General features: G+C 41.6%; 2 protein-coding genes across 13 annotated transcripts in view; one reads left to right on the plus strand and one right to left on the minus strand.

Annotated features, from left to right (window-relative positions):
- Positions 1-3,138, minus strand: part of CNOT4 (CCR4-NOT transcription complex subunit 4) — a 77,275-nt gene extending 74,137 nt beyond the window's left edge. Inside the window, exon 1 of one of the 11 annotated variants that reach the window (XM_086885787.1) lies at positions 2,210-3,138. The gene's annotated coding sequence lies outside the window, so the exon portion shown is untranslated. Of the gene's footprint in view, positions 1-1,560; positions 2,004-2,209 lie in introns of those variants that run through there. The other 10 variants (XM_086885794.1, XM_086885785.1, XM_086885791.1 and 7 more) reach the window with 10 other exon arrangements.
- Positions 3,139-16,417: 13,279 nt separating this feature from the next.
- Positions 16,418-23,303, plus strand: part of NUP205 (nucleoporin 205) — a 48,169-nt gene continuing 41,283 nt past the window's right edge. Inside the window, exons 1-2 of one of the 2 annotated variants that reach the window (XM_086885804.1) lie at positions 16,418-19,313; positions 22,299-22,441. In XM_086885804.1, coding sequence (XP_086741930.1) covers positions 18,938-19,313; positions 22,299-22,441 — 519 coding nt within the window. In that variant the 5' untranslated portion in view covers positions 16,418-18,937. Of the gene's footprint in view, positions 19,467-22,298; positions 22,442-23,303 lie in introns of both variants that reach the window. The other variant, XM_086885805.1, reaches the window with a different exon arrangement.

Here is a 23,303-nt window from a genome sequence, read left to right on the forward strand (position 1 = left end):
TTGCTGAGCAAGTAATTTCTGTTCAGCATGTATTAAGGCCTATAGATCAGCCTCATCTTACCAGAGCAACCAAGGCCCAAGATGCAATCTGTGATCAGCCACTTAACAGTTACCTGTGCTTACAGAGCAGTCTATTTGAAATAATCTCATTTATTTCAAAGAGGCAGGTGAGATTTTGAGAAATAGCTGCCAGAGTTAAGCCTTCAGGGCCCATACTTAGGATCTCAGTCAGAGCTATTTTAAAAACATTTAAATCACAAATAATATCCTAACTTCTATAAACAATAGCCATGAAGAAAAACATGTATTTCTACATAAAGACTATTTTTAATTAAATAAAAAAAGCCACATACTTGTGTACACTCTCTCACCAGCCTTTTTAATCCAAGATTTTTATTTAGTGGGCACTCTAAGGATGTTGTTAAACTTTTTGAGTTACCAAGAAGCTTGTAGAGCACTATTCCTGACAGACACTCACCACCTTTTCTCTGTAAAGAAAAAAGCTGTTAGGATCCTCCAACACTCCTAATTTTAAAAGCTAACAAAAAGGCACCTGAAGAAACATGCATATCAAAAGAAGACATAATTCTTTCACTGTATTCCCCTTTCCAAAACAATATTTTCCCCTAAAATGAACTCAGTTTACAATTCAGCCAAGTTTAACTGCCAAGCATTTCTAAACACTTGCATGTGTTCATCTTGTTTATGAAATGGAAACTCTATCTCAGAATTCCAAAAGCCTAAGGTGCAGCACAGCTGAATCCTAGACCACAAGTTAGATCACTACATTATTACAGAGGTGCTAAGAAACTAGCAGTATATCTGACTATTTGTAGGCCATCTGAAACTAATTCACTCTCTTGAGTCAAACAGCTGTTTTATTCCCTGCTCTTCATAAGCCTGTATTTTATTTTTTTTTCTCTTTCCTTTTTAAGAAGTGAAAGGGGCTAGAAAAAAATTCATTCTTCTACGTACTCATCTTTCAGTATGTGTGTTCTTCTGTTAGTGCCAGACACCATGTTTACATGAATATGAAGTCAAAGTACAGGGATGTTCAAGTCAAGACATTTCAAAACTAAAGCCAAATACAGACAGTTAAAACACAGAGAGTCAGAAACCTGTACAGGCTCAGTAAACATGTGACTGGCCAACATTAACTTCTAAAACTTTTGGACAGGAGTAAGCCAACATCTGCAGGTCTAGCATTCCCACAGCTTTAACCAGCTGATAGGTTTTGCTTACATTAACACAGGCTCTGGAGAGAATTGCTTTCTCCTGTGAACGGCATACTTGGTATTACCACACTGACAGAAGCATACAAGCCATGGACAATTAAATCCTTTCTGGTATGGTAGCAAAGCATTTTAAGATAATTATCTAGTGTATTTTCCCTCCCCTTTCCTGTACATACAAAAGCACTGGCTGGCAGGTAGAGCTGTAGGACTGTCGCTAGAAGCAGGACAAGCACTCATACACACAACCTTGTCATTTGCTTCTGCTAATGCACAAAATGGAAAGAGCTTCTAGGATTTTGCAAGCATGAGACAGAAAGTTACATACCGGTTATTTTACTGACAGATAAATCTCAGGAGGGGTTGCACGGACTGTCCAAAATAACACCAAAATTAAGAGGCTGCCATTCACCATCTGTTTGCCTCTCCCTCAGGAAAAAAGTGCATATCACAAGAAGAAATGGAGCCTGGCTCCAGGGAAGAGGAAGAAGGGGAGAGAGGAAATTTCCACGCAAATTCTAAGTGAATCACGCCGCGATGCCCGCGCCTGGCCGCGCCGGCCTGCCCCGGCAAATACGAGCGGTTCCGGGGCCACCGTCCCTCCGCCACCCCGGCCGGTGGCCCGGCCTGGCCCAAGGGCTTCTCCGCACCGGAGGCGGGGGGCGAGGAGGAAATAAATACAGCCTCCTCCTGGCAGCTACACGGAGGGACCCCCTTCCCCGGCGCCCCCGGGGCGGAGGAACCGCCCGCTCGCCCCCGCGCCCTCTCCTCATGGCCCGGTGCCCTCGGCGCCCGGCAGCGGCCCGGCGCGTCCTCCCGTCGCCGGGGCTGCACCGGCGGGTGGGCTGCGGCCTGCGCCGTCCCAGCGAAGCCTCGGCGCTCTCGTAGTCAGAGCGGCCCGGCTCCCCCCCGCCTCCTCCTCGTCTCTCCTTCCGTCCCTCCTTCCCTCCCCGGCCCGGCCTTCAGCTCACACTCACCCGCCTTCCTCCTGCCTGCCCGGCCCGCGGTGCGTGTGCGCGGCTCTCCCTCTCAGGCTGCCCGGCGCGGCGGGGGCGGCCGGGCGGGTGGGTGAGTGAGTGAGCGTGCGGGAAAGGAGGCGAGGGGAAAAGGAGAAGGGTGGGGAGGGAAGGAGAGAGGCGGCGAGGAAAGAGAGAAGCGGAGGGGAGAAACCCACAGCGGCGCTCCTGGGGCGGGACGTGCGGCGGCGGCCGGTCGGGCGCTCGGGCAGCTGCTCCGACGACCTTTACGCGAGGGACGGACGATCTCCGAGCTCGGGGCGCTCCGCTGCCAGCCCGGCCACCATCTTACATTGGGGAGACTTGCCCCGGACGCCGCCCCCGCTGCGCGTGCGCTGCCGGCAGTGGGCGGGGAGCGGCGCGGGAGGGGGGACGGGGCGCGACGGCAGCGGCCGCGACGGCGCGGGGCGTGACGGGACTTGTAGGCGGCGGCGGTGGCCCGGGCAGCGCGGGAGGAGGAGGAGGTGCCGGCAGCGGCCGTAGCACGGTCCTCGTCCTTTTCGGCCAGGCCGGGGATCCGGAGCTCTCCGTCTGACAGGGCCGTCCCACTGCCCTGCTTCGGGGAGTCCCCGTCTATAAACTCCCTGCAGCTTCAGGCACCTGTTGCTGGGCATTAAACCGCGCGGTTTTCAAGCAGTGGGTTGATTTATTTAAAAATATTTTTTTTCCCGTCATTGGTGTTGCTTTGGGTTTTTTTTTTTTCCCCTGCCGGGTCGAAGCGATACGGAAGTAGCCCGTGGGACTTTGCGGGTTGCTGGCTACAACGCCAGGGGATGTGCTGTGCTGTTCTCCCAGGAGCGGCTGACGGGGCTGTCAGCGGCTCGGTCGGCGCCGGACGCGGCTCCCGCGGAAGCCGCCGCGGGCAGCTCCGCCTCAGGCGCGCCCGGCCCTGGCCCGCCGGCAGAGCGGGACTGCGCCCTGCCACCGCCCCGGCCTGCCAGCCAGCCGCCTCCCGCCTCACCCTGCTCTTCCTTCGCTTTAATCTCACTCTTTATTTCGTAGAAACTCAGAGAAATTATATTGCTTCTATCCCCTCTTTCTACCACGGACGCCCTGGGCCATGGACTTGTTCGCATTGCACCCATATCCCTCTCTTTTTCCTGTGATCCCCGGTGCTGCACAAAAGACCCCTTATCACCTCAGCTAACAGTGCTTTTACTCATCGCCGTTATAGCTCTCTTGTGGCTTTCCTGCCCTGGCATCCTTAGCTCTCCAGACAGCCAGCCTCATCCTAGGTGTTTAATTATATGTTATCTCCTCCAGTGCACGAACTATTACAACTTTTGCCGTGACAATATTCACCCGAGAATTTTACTTATTTCAGCAATTGATAGGGCAAAGAGGTGTTCATCACCGAATGCACTGGCACAACTATTACATTTAATGGCATGGATATTTTTTTTCTTTTTTTTCTTAGTTTGAGCTATTATACTAGTACAGCTTTGTACAATATGCCTGTTCTAACAGTGGAGCTTGTGTTGACATAGCTTATCTCCTTCCTAAAACAAGTTAATGTTACCTTGTGCATATTAAATTTTAGACTGATATATGTGTCTCCCCCACAGGAAAGCTCTATAAATTAACTTTACTGCTTCTTGCTGTAGGCAAGACCCAGGTCTGCAAAAAAAGATATGCTGTTCTCAGCAGTAGTCTTGACATGTGAACTAAAATGCAATGTTATTCAGAAAAAAACACATAAAATAGAATGTAAACCCCAATATATGTGAGAAATTCTGTATTTCTCTGCATATATCTTAGACTGTAACACATGCTAAATATATTAATGTAAAATGAACGAGTTAGTATATGTTATTCAAATTCATGTGAATGTATGTATATAACAGTGTATTTCTCAAAATCTTCATTATTTTCACATCTTCCTATCAACTGATACACAAACTACTAGGATTCCAGAAGTACCCATTATGTAAGTAACTTATATAAGTAATGTAATTCTTGACACACCTAATGCCCAGCAACATTTCCTGTTGAATAAAAGTAAGTACTGTGACTTGGAAAGAAAGGTGAAAAATAATATAACTAAAAGCTGCGATTTTGAGTCAGAATCGAGGCTGTTAATATTAAGTTAATTCTATGATTTCTTTTAATTGAGAATTGAGGAGTCTTTCCCAAAGTAAAAGTCTGTTCAAATCGCTTTGCTGATACCTGCATGAACAGATAGCAGCAGCATTCAGTAATAATGTAGGAAAAAATCTACATGGCTGAAGACCACTCTGGCTGATGTTACCAAAAGATATCCATAGCCCTGCTTCCACCTCTTCTTTAGTCTGGTAAGATTAAAACCATCATGTGGCCATTTTAAAGTTTTAGGATAGCCTTAAATTATTTATTTTATTACTTTTAATTAATTGTAATTGTTTTCATAAGGTTACTTAATCACATGTTGACACCTTATTTAGTTTTGAAAATGTTTGTTTTTAATTTGTTTTGAATGGGTCTGATAACTCAGTGTCTTGGTTTGAAAGGACAGGTGTTTGCTAAGGAAGGCAGGAGCCTCCCTTCAAATGGAAAAAATGTAACCCCCCCCACCACCAAATTATTATAATTTTGAAATTAAGGAGCTCTCAGGCAAAAATCTAGGAATAGGGTTAACAGTTTTTTACTAGGAAAATTAAAATAAAAATGTAAAAGTACAAAAATCCTCAGACAGAGTCAGAATACAACCTGACACCCTGTTGGTCAGAGTGTTGGTAGCAGTCTGATTCAATGGTGGCTGCAGTCCTCCTGGAGTGATACATGTGGATCTGTTGAAGCAGTGATCCTGCAGAAGGGTGTAGTTTTCCTCTGAAGGTCCAGTGTTGGTGTAGATGGGTCCAGTCTTCTTCTGGGAATCCAGTGGAGAAAGGCTGACTGCAGTGTTCTAAGTTTCAGATTCAGGTAGGAATGCTTGGCTCCTTCCCTGGGTGAACATCTCACAATGGGATGATGTACTTTTATCAGTCATGCAGTGGGACTCAATGGCCCATTAACAGAAGACATCCCCCCTGGAGTTACGAGGGATGGATTGTGGAAGAGATAAAGAACACTGCCTCACCTGGTTTTAACAGATGGTAATAGAATACATGCTTTTGGTTACATCTTACATTGCAACTCAGCAGGACTGTTTGTGAGAAATAATTTCCGTGTTTATAAGAAAAGCTTTTGGAATACATTTTATTGGAAATAACCAATATGTACTAGCTAGAGTTAAAATGTCTATTCATATGATTTACATATTGTGGTTCAACCCCCAATTCCTGACATTTTTTGCATACCCACTGTCGTGCGTTGATTCACACCGTGTTGTGGGAAATGGCTCTCCTGGGCGATGATCCACAGTCACTGTCTTGTGGAACAAATATAGGAACTTACTAGGAATCTGCAGTTTGGTGTGAAGCCATGCTATTTTCAGGATTCCTCCAGCCACCACCATTTCAAATGGCTGCCAACCTGTTTGGAGGAAACAATGGAGGGTCCAGAGAATGGACTAGAGAAAGACATGATGGTGGTGAACTGATACTGGAAGGAAAGGAGGAGGTGGAGATGGAGTAATTCCATGCCTGCATGTGATAGAGAGTATTTATCCTAGGACTTTAGGATGGTAGAGGTTGCAAAGCATCTGTTCAGACCGCAGTCTGAATATTCAGCAACAAAGAAATAATACAGCAGCACCTCTACATGTGGACTTTCTGCTCACTGGGATTGATAATGGTCTACCAGTATGTACTAGAAATATTTATCACATGTATATTTCACTACTGAAAAAATACTTCCAGTTTATACAAAGTCCATCACCCCAAGATGGTAACAGTGGTTGAATGTATGTGCCTATATTTCAGATATGAAAGTTGGGTTTCATAAATAGAAAAAAAAACTCTCAAGCTTCTGCAAAGCTTCATGAATTGGTACAGGAAGTTCACAGATATTATTACAGAAAGACATACAATGGTTAATAACGGGTTTTTTTTAGAAATTCAGCCTTATTTACTGAAAGAGAAATAAGAATTGCTCTGCAATGCATGTTATTGATGTGTCCACTATTTTTCTCACTGTTGGACATCTTTCTGCTTCTCTGACTAATGATGCTTTTTACTTGGCAAATGCACTGGAGAAAGGAACTGCATGACTGTTCTGACTAACTGTAGAATAATAATGAAGGGCTTTGTTGGGAAATTAAGGGCAGGTGGAGGAGCCTTACAAACACTCTGATCAATATTTGCTGCAAGCGGCAGATATTCACTATGTCTTGCTGGAAATCCATGAGAGAAGGATCTCCATGCTGCTCAGGGAAACAGGATGATGGAAATGTCCTGCTCTTTCTTAAATGAGAGACTAGAGTGGTGACAAAATGAATGTATTATAGTCAAAGGTATGAGAGAGATGTGTATTTGTTACGTTTTTGAATTGTTAGGGGGAAATGAGAACCTCAATGGGATGCTTCAGACAATTTTTTCATTACAACCTTATTTATTCAACATAACTCTGGCACAGCACACCTTAGCTGCTAAGTACACCTATCCTTGCAAATGAAAGCAAAGATCACTCCTATTTTTGGAAAGGGTGTAGTGGGGACCTCAAGGAAGCTCCCACTATTTGTTAACCTCAGAGTGCACTTGAACTAGTGGCATCCTAATATTGTTCAGAGGACTGGTTTTTTTTCCCAATTTACAGCAAATCTTCCTGCATGTTTTTCTTTCCTTGTCCCAAATTCCTCTGAATCTAGACACTCATGTCAAAGTTAACACAAGTTATCATAAGCACCCTTCCAGCTCTTTTTTTGCCTTCTGGCTCCTCTGCTGAAATCCATTCACAGAATCCTTAAACTTCTCTTTCTTATCTTCCTTTTCCTTTCTGAAGTATTTTTTATTCCTTGAGTAATATGGTAAAGTTCCTCATAATAATGGGGCCTTATCAGAGATAAATTGCAATTATTTGTTATTTTTGCAATGTATTTGGTGCCAATTATCATAGGTTTCATTTTTTTTTTTTAATAAATTTTGGACTGTCATTCCAATATCTTTTTTCAGTTTGGGAAACTGAAACCACTTTCCCTAGGAAATGGTTGTTCTCAGGGAACCCCATAGTGTGTAAAAAATAAGAAGCCTCTCTCTATATATATCTCTTTTCTGTAGAAATCCTGTGCTGGTCTTGGAATGGGATGGAGAGGAGGAGATGATGGGCTAATGACAGAGTATCCTTCTACTGAATAGTTACAGGACTTGAGTTTACAGTTTTATGTACACCTCTGTAGCAATGTTACCTTGAAGTATGTTTCCAAGAGAGAAAAAGGCTTACAGCAAAAGGCAATGGGTAAATCAGAAGGATGTCTAGCATTGCACAGAAGGGTACTGAAGTATATTCAATTGCAGAAGTGGGAGAGACCATACAGATAAGAAACCAAGAGGGCTGCACTGCTTTGCTCTGTGCATAAAAATGGAGCGCAGTCTTTGCCCTAAGATCTCCTGTAACATATGCAGGTCAGCATCATGTGCACTAGAAGGGAACAGACTGTAGAGTGATTGGCCTGAATTCAAGCATTTTATATTGCTAAAGGTTTGATTACAAGTGTTTTATAATCTCAGCATTTTGAAATGTTTAATTTTGGTAATTCATCTCATAAAATGTGAAAGGAAGCTAAAGAATGCTGATCAAATTATAAGCCAAAGTGTATTTGCTATTGCTTTTTTTTTTTTTTTTTCTTTCTGCATTTGCTGTTGCAATAAATATGCCTGTTCTGCAATCTGTATTCCTTTTAACTCATGGGATGCTGCCACGTTATTTGAGAGGCAGGAAGAGCAGCAGCGAACCCAGATGCATAGCAAGCAGCACAAGGTGGGAACACAAGATTGGGTTCTTGTTTGTGGAGCACCACGATGACCACAGTAGAAAAGGTGGAACTGAACAGATGGAAAGAGGCTCATGGTTCATACAGCTTATTTTCCCCTGCCAGTGATGGCATCCGGTTACCACCTGGCTTAGAGTTGCACAGCTATGACATAGTAGAGGACGTGATAGGAATACTTTCCTCAACAGCATTTTCAGGCTAACCACCTTTCTGAATTTCAAACAGCTTTTTTTGTAACCTCTTTGCATTTCAGTTCAGTGGTTTGAAAAAAATATTAGCTCTACAACTCCATATTTGAAGTGGAATCATTTGACAGGTGTGGTAAGTCACATGGGTCCATTACAGTAGAGGGGTTCAGCAGTTGACTTGCCATGGATACATTTTTCACAGCTTATCCTATTCTGGCCTGTTAGAAGTCCTAGAAGTCATGCTCACATCCCTTCAGTTCTTGTAGAAAAAACAGAGTTATTTTGCTTTATTGGCAACACTGGTCCATTTCTCAGGAATGTCCCTCTCTTGCATTCAGTTTGACCAATAGTCATAAATAGCAATATCTGAGGCAGTGCCATAAAGTTGAGGCTGGATGTGCTGATACATATAACCCATGAGACAATATCAGGGAGGGAAAGAGGTAGTGCTCAGAAAAAAAGTTTGCATCTGAAGGAACACACACTTACTGGAATTGCAATGGAAGCCATCAGCATTCAGCAGGAGAGATTAAAATACTTGATCCAGATGATGTTGTAACAGAAGAGAGCACTCAGGGGCCAAACAGCAAATAAACCTTATCACGTTATACAATGACAGAAAATTATTCAAAAATGGGCAGAATCCTCTTATAAACTGGATGCAGCTCATAGCTGAGGGCTGGTGAGCCTGGGCTTCATTCATGCAAAAAAGAAAGTCCAGCCACTTTAAAACAATCATTCCAAATATGCTCAAGCCAACTCATCTGAAATATTTGAAGTAACATGCCTGTGTAGACAGGACTCCATTATGTTACTTATTATTGTTTTCAGGAAGTCATCACCTGCTCTTTAAAACAAAACATACATTACGAGACAGAATGATTGCTCATTATTGTCATATTTCTTAATTGCTTTCTATATTAGAGCATTCAAAGGAATGTCTTTTTCCTCTTCTGCCCCTCTCTGCCTTCATCCAACAGCACTCAGCATTTTCCACAGAGCTCAAAATTGCTCACATTCTTACAAAAATGCCACAGCCGTATGGGATTTGCTGAGATGAAATAAAAAGTGCACGACTTGAGAAAACGCAATACTTTATCCTGCATATTGATTCCATGGCTGCTGTATAAACAGGAACTGTCCGTTACAAGAACTTCCACTGACTTTTTCTTGTGTTGGAACTCATGTTCTGCATAAGCCAGGTGTGACAGGAGCTCACCTGTCAAGAAAGTATGACATAGCATTAAAGGGTTGACATGAACTTTGATGCTTATAAATTTATCGCATCAGCCAAGCTCCAGGTGCAACGTTGCAATTTTCCAGACAGATATATTTTCTTTTGCCAAAAGGAATGTGAGCTACTGCAGTTAATTTTATGCTATATAAATAATGCTGATAGAGAGACAAGCCTGCGATTAGATAGGTTAGATAGGCAAAATAATAGATTAAGTAGGAAAGTCAAAGTATTTATTAATCAGAAATATGAACATGTTCCTTAAGGAGCTGCAGGAAACCAGCTGTAATGATGACAAATGAGAGATCCCAGAATAATTAGATCAGTTTTGCATATAGGCAACCCTGTAACTGAGACTCTCTAGGGCATAGATATGCTTGTTGTACAGAGAAATTTGGCTCTTATATTCTGATAGAAAACATTTCCGCTTCTTAGCCTGTGCTTGACACGCCAACAGAGAGAAGGTTGTGCTGTGTGCCTTGTGCTGCTCTGCCCTCTTTCCCTGCTGCTCCATCTTTCCCCTGGCACTCTGCACTGTCGCCGTTGGACACGAAATAAGTCACACAGACATAGCTCAAGGTGTGATGAAGGAAAGAGAAACTTTATTTCTTCTCCCAGGATTTATAGGTTTCTGACCACGGCCAGGGATTGGATGGTCAGGATAACAGTTTCCCAACTGCACTGGCCGTGAGAGATGTCCATCAAAAGACGTCTATCAGAAAGAATGTACACATCTCTATGTTTACAGTTACTGTCCTGGGAAAGTCTTTAGAAATTACGTCAACAAGCTCAAAAGCTGAGTTTTCAGGGCAACACTGCACCATGATGGGACCAGGCCAAGAGCTACTATAGTTCAGGAACATATCCAGAGGGAGCAGAGACCAAGCTGGTATCCTGACCATATTTTATAGATTAACCAAGACACCTAAAGCATTGTAGATACTTTTCTATTTTAATATACAGTATTTTATACTTCCATATGAATTTTAAAATTGCAGTATGCTTTCCTCAGCAACATTTTAAAATCTTTGGTACATCAGTGTATGAATATGAGAATTTCCTGCTAACAGGCCAGACATGGAATTAAAGCCCTGAGTAGACCCAGTTTGTTTTATTCCTAATAATCCAGCATTTGTGGGGTTTTAAGGAATGATAAATTGCCTCTTCTTAAATAGGTTATATTAATCTGTAGCCAGTCAGCCTCTGGTAGCTGTCATATTTTTCTAGAGCAAGTAAATCAGGTACTGATTTTTATTTTAACCTACTTTAATTTTGTTTTCTCCTGTTTACTTTCTTTATGTTGCTACCATACTTGAGAACCCAAAATTAATTTTTGCACGGAAAGCTTCAGAACAGGTGTGCCCCAAACATTTCCACTGATAGTGTATTGGGTCATGCTTGCCTGAAGTGTTTATACTTTGTTCTATGGAAACTTTTATCCTGGGCCTTGAAATGTACTGTGCAGTTGTCATATTGTCATGGGGAGAAGGTAGAATATGTTCAGTGTTTTGTGTGGTTTTAGTCTGTGCCTAGCAGTATTTCTTCTGACTAGTACACAAACCAGTGTAAAGTCTAAAAGCCACAAAATTTGAAACTTTTAAGGCGTTTAAATTTGCATGGGATCCCATGAAAGTAGCCTGATTTCATAACTACTGAGCATTTGCCACTTCTCCTGAGGTCAGTGAAAACCCATCTTCTCTGAAAGACAGTTCCATTCTGAAAGTTTCCACACAGGATTTCTATGTTGAGTATTAGACCTACACTGTGGAAAACACTATGTACAGTATTATGAGCATTAAGATTAGGTGAGTAGCCAGCTGCTTCCCATTACTGTAAAAAGATTTTGCCAAAATCAGGGACAAGGGAAAAATGAGTTGCTGGTTGCTTGCTTCTTCACTCCTCTTTGCAGAAAGGAACCTAGACATTTGACTTCCTTCCTTCTGCGTAATATATACACCTTTCCTCATTCTTCTGAGCAGCATATACTTTGACTCATCTCAGGCCTACTTCAAAGACACAGAAATCAGAGGGAACACTCTCAGACCTTTCCTACTAGAGTGAAGTCATACATTCTTACCTCAGGACAGGATAACAGTGAGTTATCTCAGCTGAGCTCTTAGTAAAGACAAGGGAGTTAATTTTTCATCTTCTAGATCTCATTAAAATTCAAATTTATTTAAATTTAATAATTTAAGTGAAAATGCCACTATGGATTTTATTTAAAAATAGTTAAAATGGTAAAGTATCTATTTTTTGAGGTACATCTACTTTCATGCACAAAAAAAAAAGCACTCAGGTCTCAAAACATGCAAACTACTGAAAGAATAATGGTTCTGTTGTACTCCTATAAAAAGCAGGACCAGGTGGCCTAATCGAATTTTATTAGGCATTGCTTTCTAATTGTTGACATGACTGAACCATCAAAGCTGTAAAAGGTGCTTGTCTAATATTCTGAGCAGTATACTTCCTTAGTAAAACTTAGCTCTGGTACAGTATTCACCTTTAATTGTTACCTTTCCTCTCAGATAACTGTGGAATTAAGATGATGAATAGAGTCAAATTAGTTTTTCATGGCTCATCTTCATCTTATATGGAGTTTTAAAATTTAGAGCCCAGTATGTCCTCCTTACAGGAGGTCTGCATGTCTCAGACTGCAGAGGGCTGACAACTGCCACGGAGCAGACTGTCAGCACAATTACCTGCAAGGTGTGCCCTACTGGGAAAAGGCAGAGCTTCAGCAGCTTGGTCATGTTACAGCATGCAACAAAATGTTACCAAAGAGGTGATTACTCCTGTCCTTCCACAGCAGTCCTTGTGTCAGTTGGTTCTAGCAATGGCAGCCATGCTTAAATTGAAGAACTTCTTTCTAAGCTATCTGTGGCTGCCTCCAGCCATGATTTGGATGAGAAAACTCAGGATGTGGGCAGAGAAGCATCGTGAGAATAACACACACTTCCCTGGGTGATAGTAGAGCTGAGTGTGCACTTTCTGTACTGCATTTTATTCTTCCCCCTGATTTCAAATACCAGCAATTAATAGCTAACCTCTTAATGTTGTCCAAGTTTGCATTTGCACAGTATTTAAAGAGGAGGTAAGTTGCTTACAGGCAGGGATTACTAGAAATGAAGTAGGCTGTTAATTCTAGAGGCATACTAGCTCCTCAAAAAGTTCTTTTCTCATGTTATGCATGAAAGTTTGTGCGAGGTACGACTTGCAGTTGGATCATTATTTCATGGAGCCGTGGATAGAGAGGAAAGACACAACTTTCAAACAAGAAATCAGTTTATTGAGAGCACTGGGACTATATGACTCACTGATTTATCTGAGTAGGCAAACAAACCAGAAAGTATTGAAAGAATAGCTGTGATCAATGAAAATAAAAACATGATTTTGTTCTTGCTGAGATCAGAAAAAAAAATCCACTCTATGAATACAGATTGCCTAGTCTGGAATATCTGTACAGGGAAAGATTATAACATCAGGTTGACAGAGCTGATAGTTTGCTTTCACATATGGCTCAGGCTTTCAAGAACTCTCCAAAGTAGTTAACACATAAGTTACATTTTCTTGTGAAAAGAAAATGAATTAGTATTTGAGTCAAGCACATGCTGATGTGTTTGCCAAAAAGACTTGATCACTGAGACAAATCACAATAGAAATATTCTTCACCAGATTAGCCTTTTGAATGGTGGGATTTTCTCTGCCCTGTTCCCTGGTTCCAGTTGCATATCTGTCACACTATATTAGGAATGGCGAAGTATGACACACAGACTCTCTTAGCTGGATTGCACAAGAGAGCAAGTTTTTTTATTCCTGATCTTCATTTATAGACAGGTCCAAGAAGGTCCGAGAGGTAAAACTCTCATTGGTCATTAAAGCAACACATCACCATCATTGGTCAAGTGGAACACCACCCCTTGACTGTTTCTTACTAGTAAACAACAAGGATCCTAAACAACACCTGCAAAGATTGTTGTCTTACTCCAAGGACTGTTTGGATTCCTTCTTATGCTTTCCCAGGCCAGAGTGAGAACCTTGTGTGACTTAATTTTACACGGGCTCTGGGTTCCCTGTCTGCTTTCAGCATCCATACATATCTGATGGAAGTTTAATTATTTTCACAAAATTAATTGTCACTAACAAGAGACTGAGAGCATAGAATGCCAAAGAGCCCTCCAGCATTCTTTGGATGGAGTAGTTGTAAATTAAATCGGGAGGGAAGAATTTAGCAAGCCTTTCACAGCCTGAACAAGTAATCTGAGCAAGTAATCTAGTGAAAGGGAGCATCAATCTTCCCTATAATGCTATTTGGATCTCACCTCAAAACTGACATTGGACTCTCTGAGAAGTTCTGGGAAAACACACTTTGAAAGACATCATCATCCAATATAAAACAATGTCAAACTTAGACACCCAAAAGGCATAATCAAATCCTCATTAAAACTATGGCCACCTAATTTTTAGGGGTTTCTCATAGCTTAGTGTCCCTGTGTAGTTATAGTCTAAATATACCTGCAAGCAAACCTTTCCCTCAGTATTTCAGAATGAGTCAGTACCTCAAGCTTCTCCTGGGTTGGACCTCACAATAACTACTTGGTTCTGCAGACAGACTACTCATTAAAGAGGACTCAGAGTGAGGCATAAGAAAAACAAAATTATGTTGTTAACAGGCAGATGCCTAGGAATGCAGCTAAGTGAAGCAAATACAGCAGGAAGAAACTTTAACAGACATGTGACTTCCACTGAAATATTTTGACATCAGAACCAATTAATACAATTTCTTGTTCCAGAAATTGAATTTGTTCAGTCCATGTCCTTTAAATTCTTGCTCCTGAACATAATTTTTCCTGATTCTCAGCAAACTTAAATGAAACAACAAAAAAAATGGACTGGAGCAGAAAGCAAGTCCTTTCTTATGCTACCTATTTAAACAGGGTTTTTTTCAAATAAGTTATCTCAGATCATCACAACAGGGAAAGTATTTCAACAGCAAATTTTCAGAAGTGTACAAGCTATATTTTGCGAAGATCTTTTGCGTGCAGGATGCTTCTTGTGTTCTGCCCAGAGAACTCCAAAGAAGTGGACCGAGCTGGGCAGATAATTAACAAAATGGCAGCATAATTTGTGAAGCAATTTTACATTGCAGTAGAGATGGTATTGCAAGATACTCTTTTTCTGAGGCTCATTGGTTCCTATATCAATTTCACTCAGTTTGTAAGTATAATGATTTATTTCAATTTAGCTTAAATTGACTCCCTCTTCTGTTTCTTGTATTATATTTAGTTATAGAAACCCTCTGCTTTACATTAATAGTACAGAGATTTTTGTGCAACTTTACATATTTTCAGTGTTGCCCAAGTGAACTCAATACACTCTTGTAGCTTTGCACCTATTCTAACCCACCCATTCTTGGATGTGAACCCAAAAGGATGAAAGAAGTATGTAAATCAGCTGCAGAATATGTACAACATGCTTTAGAAAGTGCTGAGTGAATTAAAGGATAAAGCCTGAATTTGCAAAACTGGCAACTTGCAAAAGCATCAACTGTCTTTAAATCTGATACGTAAATCCCTGAACAGAATGAATATCAATAAGGCAGTTAATGTGCCAGGACTTCTATTTACTATATCAAATATCTCCACTTTGCTTATGCTTTGTTGTTCCAGCACTTTCTTGATTGTAGGTTTCTGCACCTCTTGTTGTCAATTACTAGCAGCTACATCATTACACTAATCACACTAATCAGATCACCTTCTGGGCTAATAACTGCCTCATTGCCCTCACTAGCAGAATGGAGAAATTATTTAAAAAAAAAAAAAAAAAAAAAAGGCTATTCTTCATTCCAGAATAGAGAAGAAAAAGAAACAAAACAAATAGCTTTAAGGGCCCCAAAGCAGGAATTAGGGGAAAAAAAAATAACTCACAATACATCACAGAGCCAAGAACAGTATTTTCATTTTACCTCTGAAGCCTGAACAAGGATCATAAAGACCAAATTGACAAGCAGGATATTGCATATCAAGGCATTCATTTCTGGTCAGATGCCTATAGTCACTAATTCCTCACCTACACAGGAAGGGCAACGCTTGCTGTTGCTCATCTCCCCCTGCTCCCTACCCCAAGAAAGGTGTTCACATAACTTTGAGAACATTTAGCTCATTGTTGCTTTTCACTAGATAAACCACTTACACAAGCTAGCGACAACCTCACACAGTTTCTTTGATAAGCTTAGATACCATGGTGACACAAGAAATATCTAGGATGGAAGACAGGGAAATTACAAAGTTGTTTCCTTGAGAAATGCTGCAAGGAAAGGTCTCAGACTTTTTTTCTAAGATTTGATGTCAAGCTAACTGCCTCAATGTATAAAGCATACTTTTTGCAGCAAAGACAGAATTATTGCCTCTTCAGAAGTTTCTAGGAAATTTAGCCAGCACACTAAGACAATTCAGGTTATTTTACTCCACCAACTAACATAACACAAAAATACATTATTTTTCCTCTGTTCAGATGATGGAGCCAGGCTGAAGATCCATTCAATCGGCATTCCAGGCCTGCTGTGAGATGCTATACCCATTTTTACAGAACAGTCAGCTGAGATGCACAGAGTTAGTGTCAGTCAAAACAAGAGCTCCAGGAAGTTTTATGCTCTAATCAGTAGCCAGAAATGTTTTTGGCTTTTTTGGGAAAGAAGCATATTTCATAATGCAAGGACTGGTCTATTTATGTAGATGCACTTCTACAAGGCAACTTTTTCTGTTTCAGCTGCAATGCAGAAAAGCCTTTTTTCATTTTTCTCCATCATATGGTGGAGATGTGAAGGATGTGATTATAATTACACTGAAGATTAGAGGTAGGAAATTAAGCAGGGCCTCTTAGGCATTTGAAAAATACTCTTTTTTTTTTGGCTAATGATTATTCTTCCTGATAATAATAACACGTAAAGAGAGTAAATTATATCATCATCATTATCTTTGTATCTTGATGTATGATTTGACTATGAACCACTAAATACAGGACTATCAAAATTAAGAATGTTACACTTGTCATCACAAGTGTACATTACATCACAAACCACCTACAAGTTACAGAGAGTAGGTTTCCACTGTGCAGCTCATTTTAATTATTACTAAGAGTTATTTCCACCTATAGAAATTAATGTAGGTCTCTCACCACACAAGCTGAATTCGCTACCCTACAGGCAATTGAGAACCTCCTTTCCCTGAAATCTAGGGGAGTTAATATCCATCCCAGGTATTTAGTGTCAGCCTCCCTTTGATACTTCACAGATTTCTGTCTAGTAATTATGGATGAAAGAATCGGTGTCCCTTCTTGAACCCAGCTGTGTTGCAGAACTTGCTGAGAGCTATTGTTAGGGAAAGGAATGAGGTATTCTGTCCCTATAGGGACTTGTCAAAAATAGACTGCCAAACCAGCCAGTGATCCTGGATAAACAACGGGAACTTAAATTAAAGGACAGCAAATAAAGTGAGAATAAGCAAGAATTACTATTCATGGGCTTCCCTACTCATTAAAGCATGGATGGATGGATGGAGTTATGCCAATAAAAATATGTGCAGAATGTATGGTATGGTGTATCTATCTGCTTCTCTTACTTCACCCATACTAGGAGCTGAACTGTCACAACTATTTTGCATTAAAATATCACATTGCTGACAGAGAAAGAATATAATAAATGCTGTGCAGCGGGAGCTAAGTGTGGTGTTTTTTCTTCTGAAGTTCAGCTGCCCAATGACCTATCCCTTGCAATCCACTATTTCAGGCTGACTTTTTTTTCTTGTTGCTATGTGACCCCAGGTCAGCTGGCAAGGAGAGGAAAGAATTATCTGGAAATTTAAAATACTGAACCTGCAGTGGTTAGAAAAGATTTTTCTCTTCAACAGAGTTAAAAAAAAAGTGGGTGCAATCTGTATCTGAATGCCAAAAGAAGTACGACAGCTCTTAATGCCTGGGAAAAGCATTTTTTTTTTAAAAAAAAAATCAATTATTTCTCTCTCTTCTTTAAAACTTCATGGTTCTTAAGGAAACACAGCTTAGGAAATCACACTGTAAGCCAAACTTTTTCAGTAACTTTTGAACCCGATGCAATTTCTGTGTCAATTCCAGTCTGATCTGATCAAAGGCTAGAGGGCTCATAAACTTAGTGAACTGTTACAGGAATGTATAAAGGAAGAAGATCAAAATTACAATCTCTGTGGAAGGAAAGACTGAAGCAAAACCTCAGCCTATCCATTACATTTGCTTTGGCCAGTTGATCAGCACATGCATCTCCAAGTCTATCATGAGACCTGCCTTTCACAGTCACGGGTCTTGGGGTGGCACGTGGGCAGCACAGGAGCAGAACTACGGCTTTGCAGGGAAGATGCACAGGAGAGGATACAGGAATGCCCCAGCCAGGTACCAAGGCTGCTTTAGTTCAGCTGCTTGGGGAATAACTTGACTTATTTTCTACTTTTACCTCTTGCCTGGCATTCTTCATTTCCTAGAATAAAATGAACTATTCACTATCATTCTCATCATTACAGGTCTAGTCTGTCTATGGCTAAGACCAGGAAAGGGTAAATCTCAAAGAAATATGGGGCCTTTGACCAAATCAACAAATTAGGCCAAACTATTGAGAACAGATTCATCTACTGAACACCGAGAAATCGCCCCCTTTTTAAAATGTCCATTTCCATGTCTAGTTCATTGGACATGGTTTTGCAACCATGAAATACTGTAAAGTTCAAGAGTGGAAACTATTGGAACTAAAAATAAGTACTTTTGGAGGAATCTTTTATCCTAAAGGCAATAAGAAAAAGGTAAAGAGGGAATTTCTGTTTTTCTGAATTTGTTAAGATGTTGATTACTACTGGGACAGAGAATGGTAAATTGACTTCAGACAGACTACTTCTAATACACTGATATTTATTCTTCAGCTCCAGATATTTAAGTATATAACCATGTTTTTTGTTTTCTTCATGCCTGGTACTTTTTTTTTCCTTTCTTGCACATACTTTGAATTTAGATGCATATTTATTCACAGGGTAATTCCCATCAGAGCTGGCGTTTTGGGTTTCCCCCCCCACCCCCCCCCATACAAGATCGTAAACCCCTAGTTAGCATTCAAAATTTATTTCTTGTCTCTAATTTTTTAAGACTTCAATCGGAAACCAGACAAGCTGGAGTCATCCTGGTGATTTTTTTTTTTCAGCTAAAAGATGAATTAAAATATTCTAATAAATGTATCTCCTAGTGTAGTGTCTGAATTCAGGTACTTAGCCATATTCAGTGAAAACGGCTTATAAAGCAGGGCTTGGAAGGACAGACTCACTTGAGCGTGGCATGGAACCGAAAAGGGAAAGAAAAACTGAACGGCACGGAATCGCGGTATTATTTACATCAGAGGAGCGCCGGAGGGAATGCAGAAGCCCGGCGCGCTCCCTCTCCCCAGCCGCCTGGAGGGAATACGAAGCCGAGCGGAACGGTCAGCCATTACCCTGCTACTACAGTTCCCATCAGCCCGCTCGCGGGGCTGCCCCGCTGCCGCCGGCGCCGCTGCTCCTGCCCGAGCAGCAACCCCTGCCGGAGCCGCCGGCGCGGGAGCGGCCGCCCTGTGGCTGTGCCCAGCTGCGCTGTTCCGCGGCAGCGAGGCCGGGACCGAGGGGGGACTGAGGGCCGCCTGGCCCGGCCCGGCCCGGCCGGGCGGGCTGGAGTTGGCCGGGCCTTCTTCGGGCGCCGGCGCTTCGACGCGCCTCCCTCTCCCCAAGATGGCGGCTCCGTTGGCGGTAAATTCGGGTAAGAACAATCTGAGCGTGGGGCTGCGGCTTCCCCTCCGCCTCTCCCCGCGACCGTCCCGCTCCCCGGCCGCCGCCGGCCCTGCGCCTCTCCTCCAAGCCGGCGGAACCGGGGGCGGCCGCCCTGGGAAGGCCGGGCGTGGCAGGCGGCGAGGCAAGGCCCGGGCGGGCAGCGGGGAAAGGCTGCGGAGCGCGGTGTGCGGGCAGGCACTGGGGGAGCGGCCTCCCGTGCGGCGGTACCCGGGCTCGGGCCCCGCAGAGCTGCCCGGAGATGAAGCTCCGCGGTCAGAGCTGCCGCCGTGCCTGGCTGGTCCTGGCGGGGAGTCACGCCAGGCAGCCAAGGCCTCCTTGTTTAGAGAGGACTGTGGTAACTCTGTGTGCACGTGGTTACGCATCTCTTAGGTATTACACTCATCAGTGCGATGGTGTGATGTAAGAAGCAAAAGAGGAATATATCCAGAATTTTGCCTTGCTTTCTATGTATAGTGCCATTCAGAAGTTAGAGAAAGCAAAGCTCCTATCCCTCTTTAGCCTCATTTTTGTAAGACTGAACCAGGTCAGTTCTTTCACCCTCTCGTTCATCCTGTTCTCTGGCTCACTATTTCAGTGTCTAGCTCTGAGGAGCCCAAAACTAGACACAGTATGGGAGTGAAGGACTCTGACATGCCTAAATAATCACTTGCATCTGCTGGCTACAGCTGTTAATACAGCCTGGAGCCTGTAGACAGCCTTTGCTATGAGCGTGTGCTGCTGACTGGTGTTCACCTTCCTGTCTGCCAGGACACTTGGGTGGCTGTCTGTAAAGCTGCTCTCCTGCAGCTCCCTTGGTCCCCAGCCTGTGCAGTGATTCTGTGTTGGGTGCAAGATGTTGCATTTACTCTTGAACTTCATTAGGTTAATAGAGGGAAAATGGACACCCTGTGAAAAACAGGTATCACTGGAATATAAGCCAAAAGGTTTGTAAATAAGGCTTAGTATGTCAATAGTGACGAATAGTCATTATGCATTCTAGCTAATAGAATTAAAACCTCCATTGGTGTGGCAAGCAAGGAACAAATTTTGCAGAGATTTTTTGATCTCACTGGATGGATTGCATCCTTGTAGCCTCACAGAAAAGCAGTGAAAAAGCAAAGACACTTTGTAAAAAAACTATGCCTTTGTTGAAATGAAAATTGGAGTAGTTCCAGTGAGACTATTTTATGAATTATATGGCAAGAGGGTCTACAGTCTTATAATTAAAAAAAAATTGGAGGAAGAAGGAATTTTTTACAGGGAGCATGAGAAAAATTAAAATAAGATGTGGCACTAGAACTACTGAAGATTTTGCCTTAGGTTCTAGTGTATTTGTGGGAATAGTCCTATCAGGGTTGAATATCACTTGGTAAAATGTTCAGGCATATAATCGTCAGCTGCTTCTGTTGCCAAGAAAAGCAACTCAGCCTGTCCTTACTTGCTGTCCCTGATGGTCAGCCTTTCTAAAACTAATAATAATAGAACAGCTTAAGTGGGAAAAAGTCAGCATGGTTGCTCAAGTCCAACATCTTCTATCCCAGGTGCCTATTCCTTTCTCTGCAATAATCCATCTTTGTGCCATTGCAGAGCAAACTGGTTTGTCGACGTGATCCTGCTGAAAATGGACTCCTTTTTGTATTATATTTTGGTTAGAGAAGTTAGATTCTTAATTTTTTCTAATTCCGTACAGTACATGTGTTTGGGCTGGTACAAAGCAATTATGTGGTAGGTACAAGAGCAAACAAATGGGCCAGGGAAGTAGTTGAACAGCTTTTGGCAGGCACTGTGGTTTGCTGCTGGTGTTTCTTGGACTTAGTAATGTAGTAAGAGTGAAAAGACAATTTCAAGTGGAAATAAATCTCTGAACTCTGAAGTTCTGTGGGACAGCCAGTTACAGCTGAGTGTGTAATTATGCATCCAGTAGTAGCTGTTTCTAGGCAGGGGTAATGTTGTATGAGTTAAAACACTGATGCTCAGAAAAGGCAAATTTGTCCCTTTTTTACAGGTTGCCCTGACACAGCCATGCTGGCAGTGCTAAATGTGTTGTCTCAGTCATTTGTAAATTCACATGTAGCTACTCAGCGTGAATGGCTTCACCATTTAAGGGTGTAGACTTCACCATTTGAGTATGACAGTCTTTGATCTGACCTTCTGTAGGTGCTTTGAAGTTTAGGTGATTTGCATTTTGATTACTGGGAGTGATATCAATTTTAGTTTGAGTAATCAAAGGAGTCTGTGCTCTCTTAACAGAGAATGTTTTTCTCTGATTAGTGAAGCAGGATTTTACACCCCTTCCAGATGACTAGCTCAGTACACACTGGTTCATCTCTGACAATGTAGGAGCAGTAAGGGTGATTTAAATAGCTTGCTTTTGCTTAAACTGTTTTTTGGTTTTCCCAACTTGCTCACTCAGGTAGTAATTTTTGGAAATGGTTGAAACCATTTTTCTTTAGTCATCTGCTGTAATGCAAGAGTATCGTATATTTTGATTTGATGGGTTGTTTAGCTAATAGTGAAGGTAGTCCTTTTCTGGAGTGTTCTGTAGAAGTGATAGTCACAGTCCTGGAGGGATTTGAAAGACATGTAGATGTGGCACCTGGGACATGGTTTACTGGTGGACTTGGCAGTGCCAGATTAATGCTTAAACTCAAAGACCTTAAAGATCTTTTCCAACTTAATACCTGTATTGTAAATATTCTTGTAAGATGACTTTCAGCACCAGAATTTAGGTGCTTACATCATCTTTTTTGGTTCTTTACTTCCCTAAATGCAATTGAGTTTTATATCAGACCATTGTTGGTTTTTTTCTGTGCCTTAGGAAAGGAAAATATACTTTTCTTGGTGGGTGTAAGAGTATACTGACATGCCAAGAGTAACAGTAAACTAAAAAAAAGAGTCTATTTATTGAAAACAATATATAAAGAATTTGTTTTCTTCCTTTATTTCAAATACATTGTTTTATCTCTTCTTTTAGCTGCAAGCTTGTGGGGTCCATATAAGGACATATGGCAGACTGTAATGAATGCCATTTGGAAAAGGCAACCTGAAGCTGTTCATCGTCTCGATCAAGTCTTAAAGAAGCACAAATCTGACTTCATTTCTCTCTTCAGAAATCCGGTACTGGATTAATGCTCTCTTTTGGAATGAACTGGAGAGTCGATGATTTACTCTGTCTTATATTCTTGTCTGACATGCTATTTTAGACCCTGACCATTCTTTTTATGTGACATTTTAACAGGTCATAACACAGATGTGTTATACCAGTCTTGTTCTGCTGTAAGAATACAAAGAGTATTAAGTGGAAAAAATAATACATATATATTATTTTGTATCTTCTACAGGGTAATTTTATCTGTGATGTATTTTTTTCTGTCATTGAGTGCTATTTTGAAAGGAATAGTAAAAGTATCTGATGATCAGTCATGTATTAACTTTTGTTGTTACGCTTGTGTGTATGAAATAAAGCACAAAGTTATTTTGTCTGTCTTTACTCAGGTTTCAGTCAGATTAACAAACACACTAAACAGGTGAACACATGAACTTAAAAATACAGAATGTGTCTTGTTTGGAACACCAGATAATGTGAAAAAAACTCCCTGTTTCTTGGCTGGTGGATGATAAGGCAGTAACTAGAAATATACTTTCAGTGGTGTTATTTCTCCAGTAGTTTTTTAAAATGATAGGTCAGAAAATTTAACAGTCAACTATAGAGTTTTCATCAGTATATTTTAGCATCTCAGTTTAATGGAAAAAGAATGATGTAGAGAATAGTAGGGGGTAACACAGCAGTTCTGATCAACAGCCCAGATGTCTTTCACTGAGTTGATACCAATTCCTGTTGAGAACTGTATCAAAGTTTACTCTCAACCACTAGTATTTTGAGTAAACTAAATGTCAGCAATGATTGTATAAGATTATTTTTTTTATGTTCCCACAAAGAGACCACTGCAGTCCAAGCATGAAGCATTTTTAGGACGCC

Source organism: Cyanistes caeruleus, chromosome 4 (genome assembly GCF_971803275.1).
Source record: "Cyanistes caeruleus chromosome 4, bCyaCae1.hap1.1, whole genome shotgun sequence".
NCBI lineage: Eukaryota > Metazoa > Chordata > Aves > Passeriformes > Paridae > Cyanistes > Cyanistes caeruleus.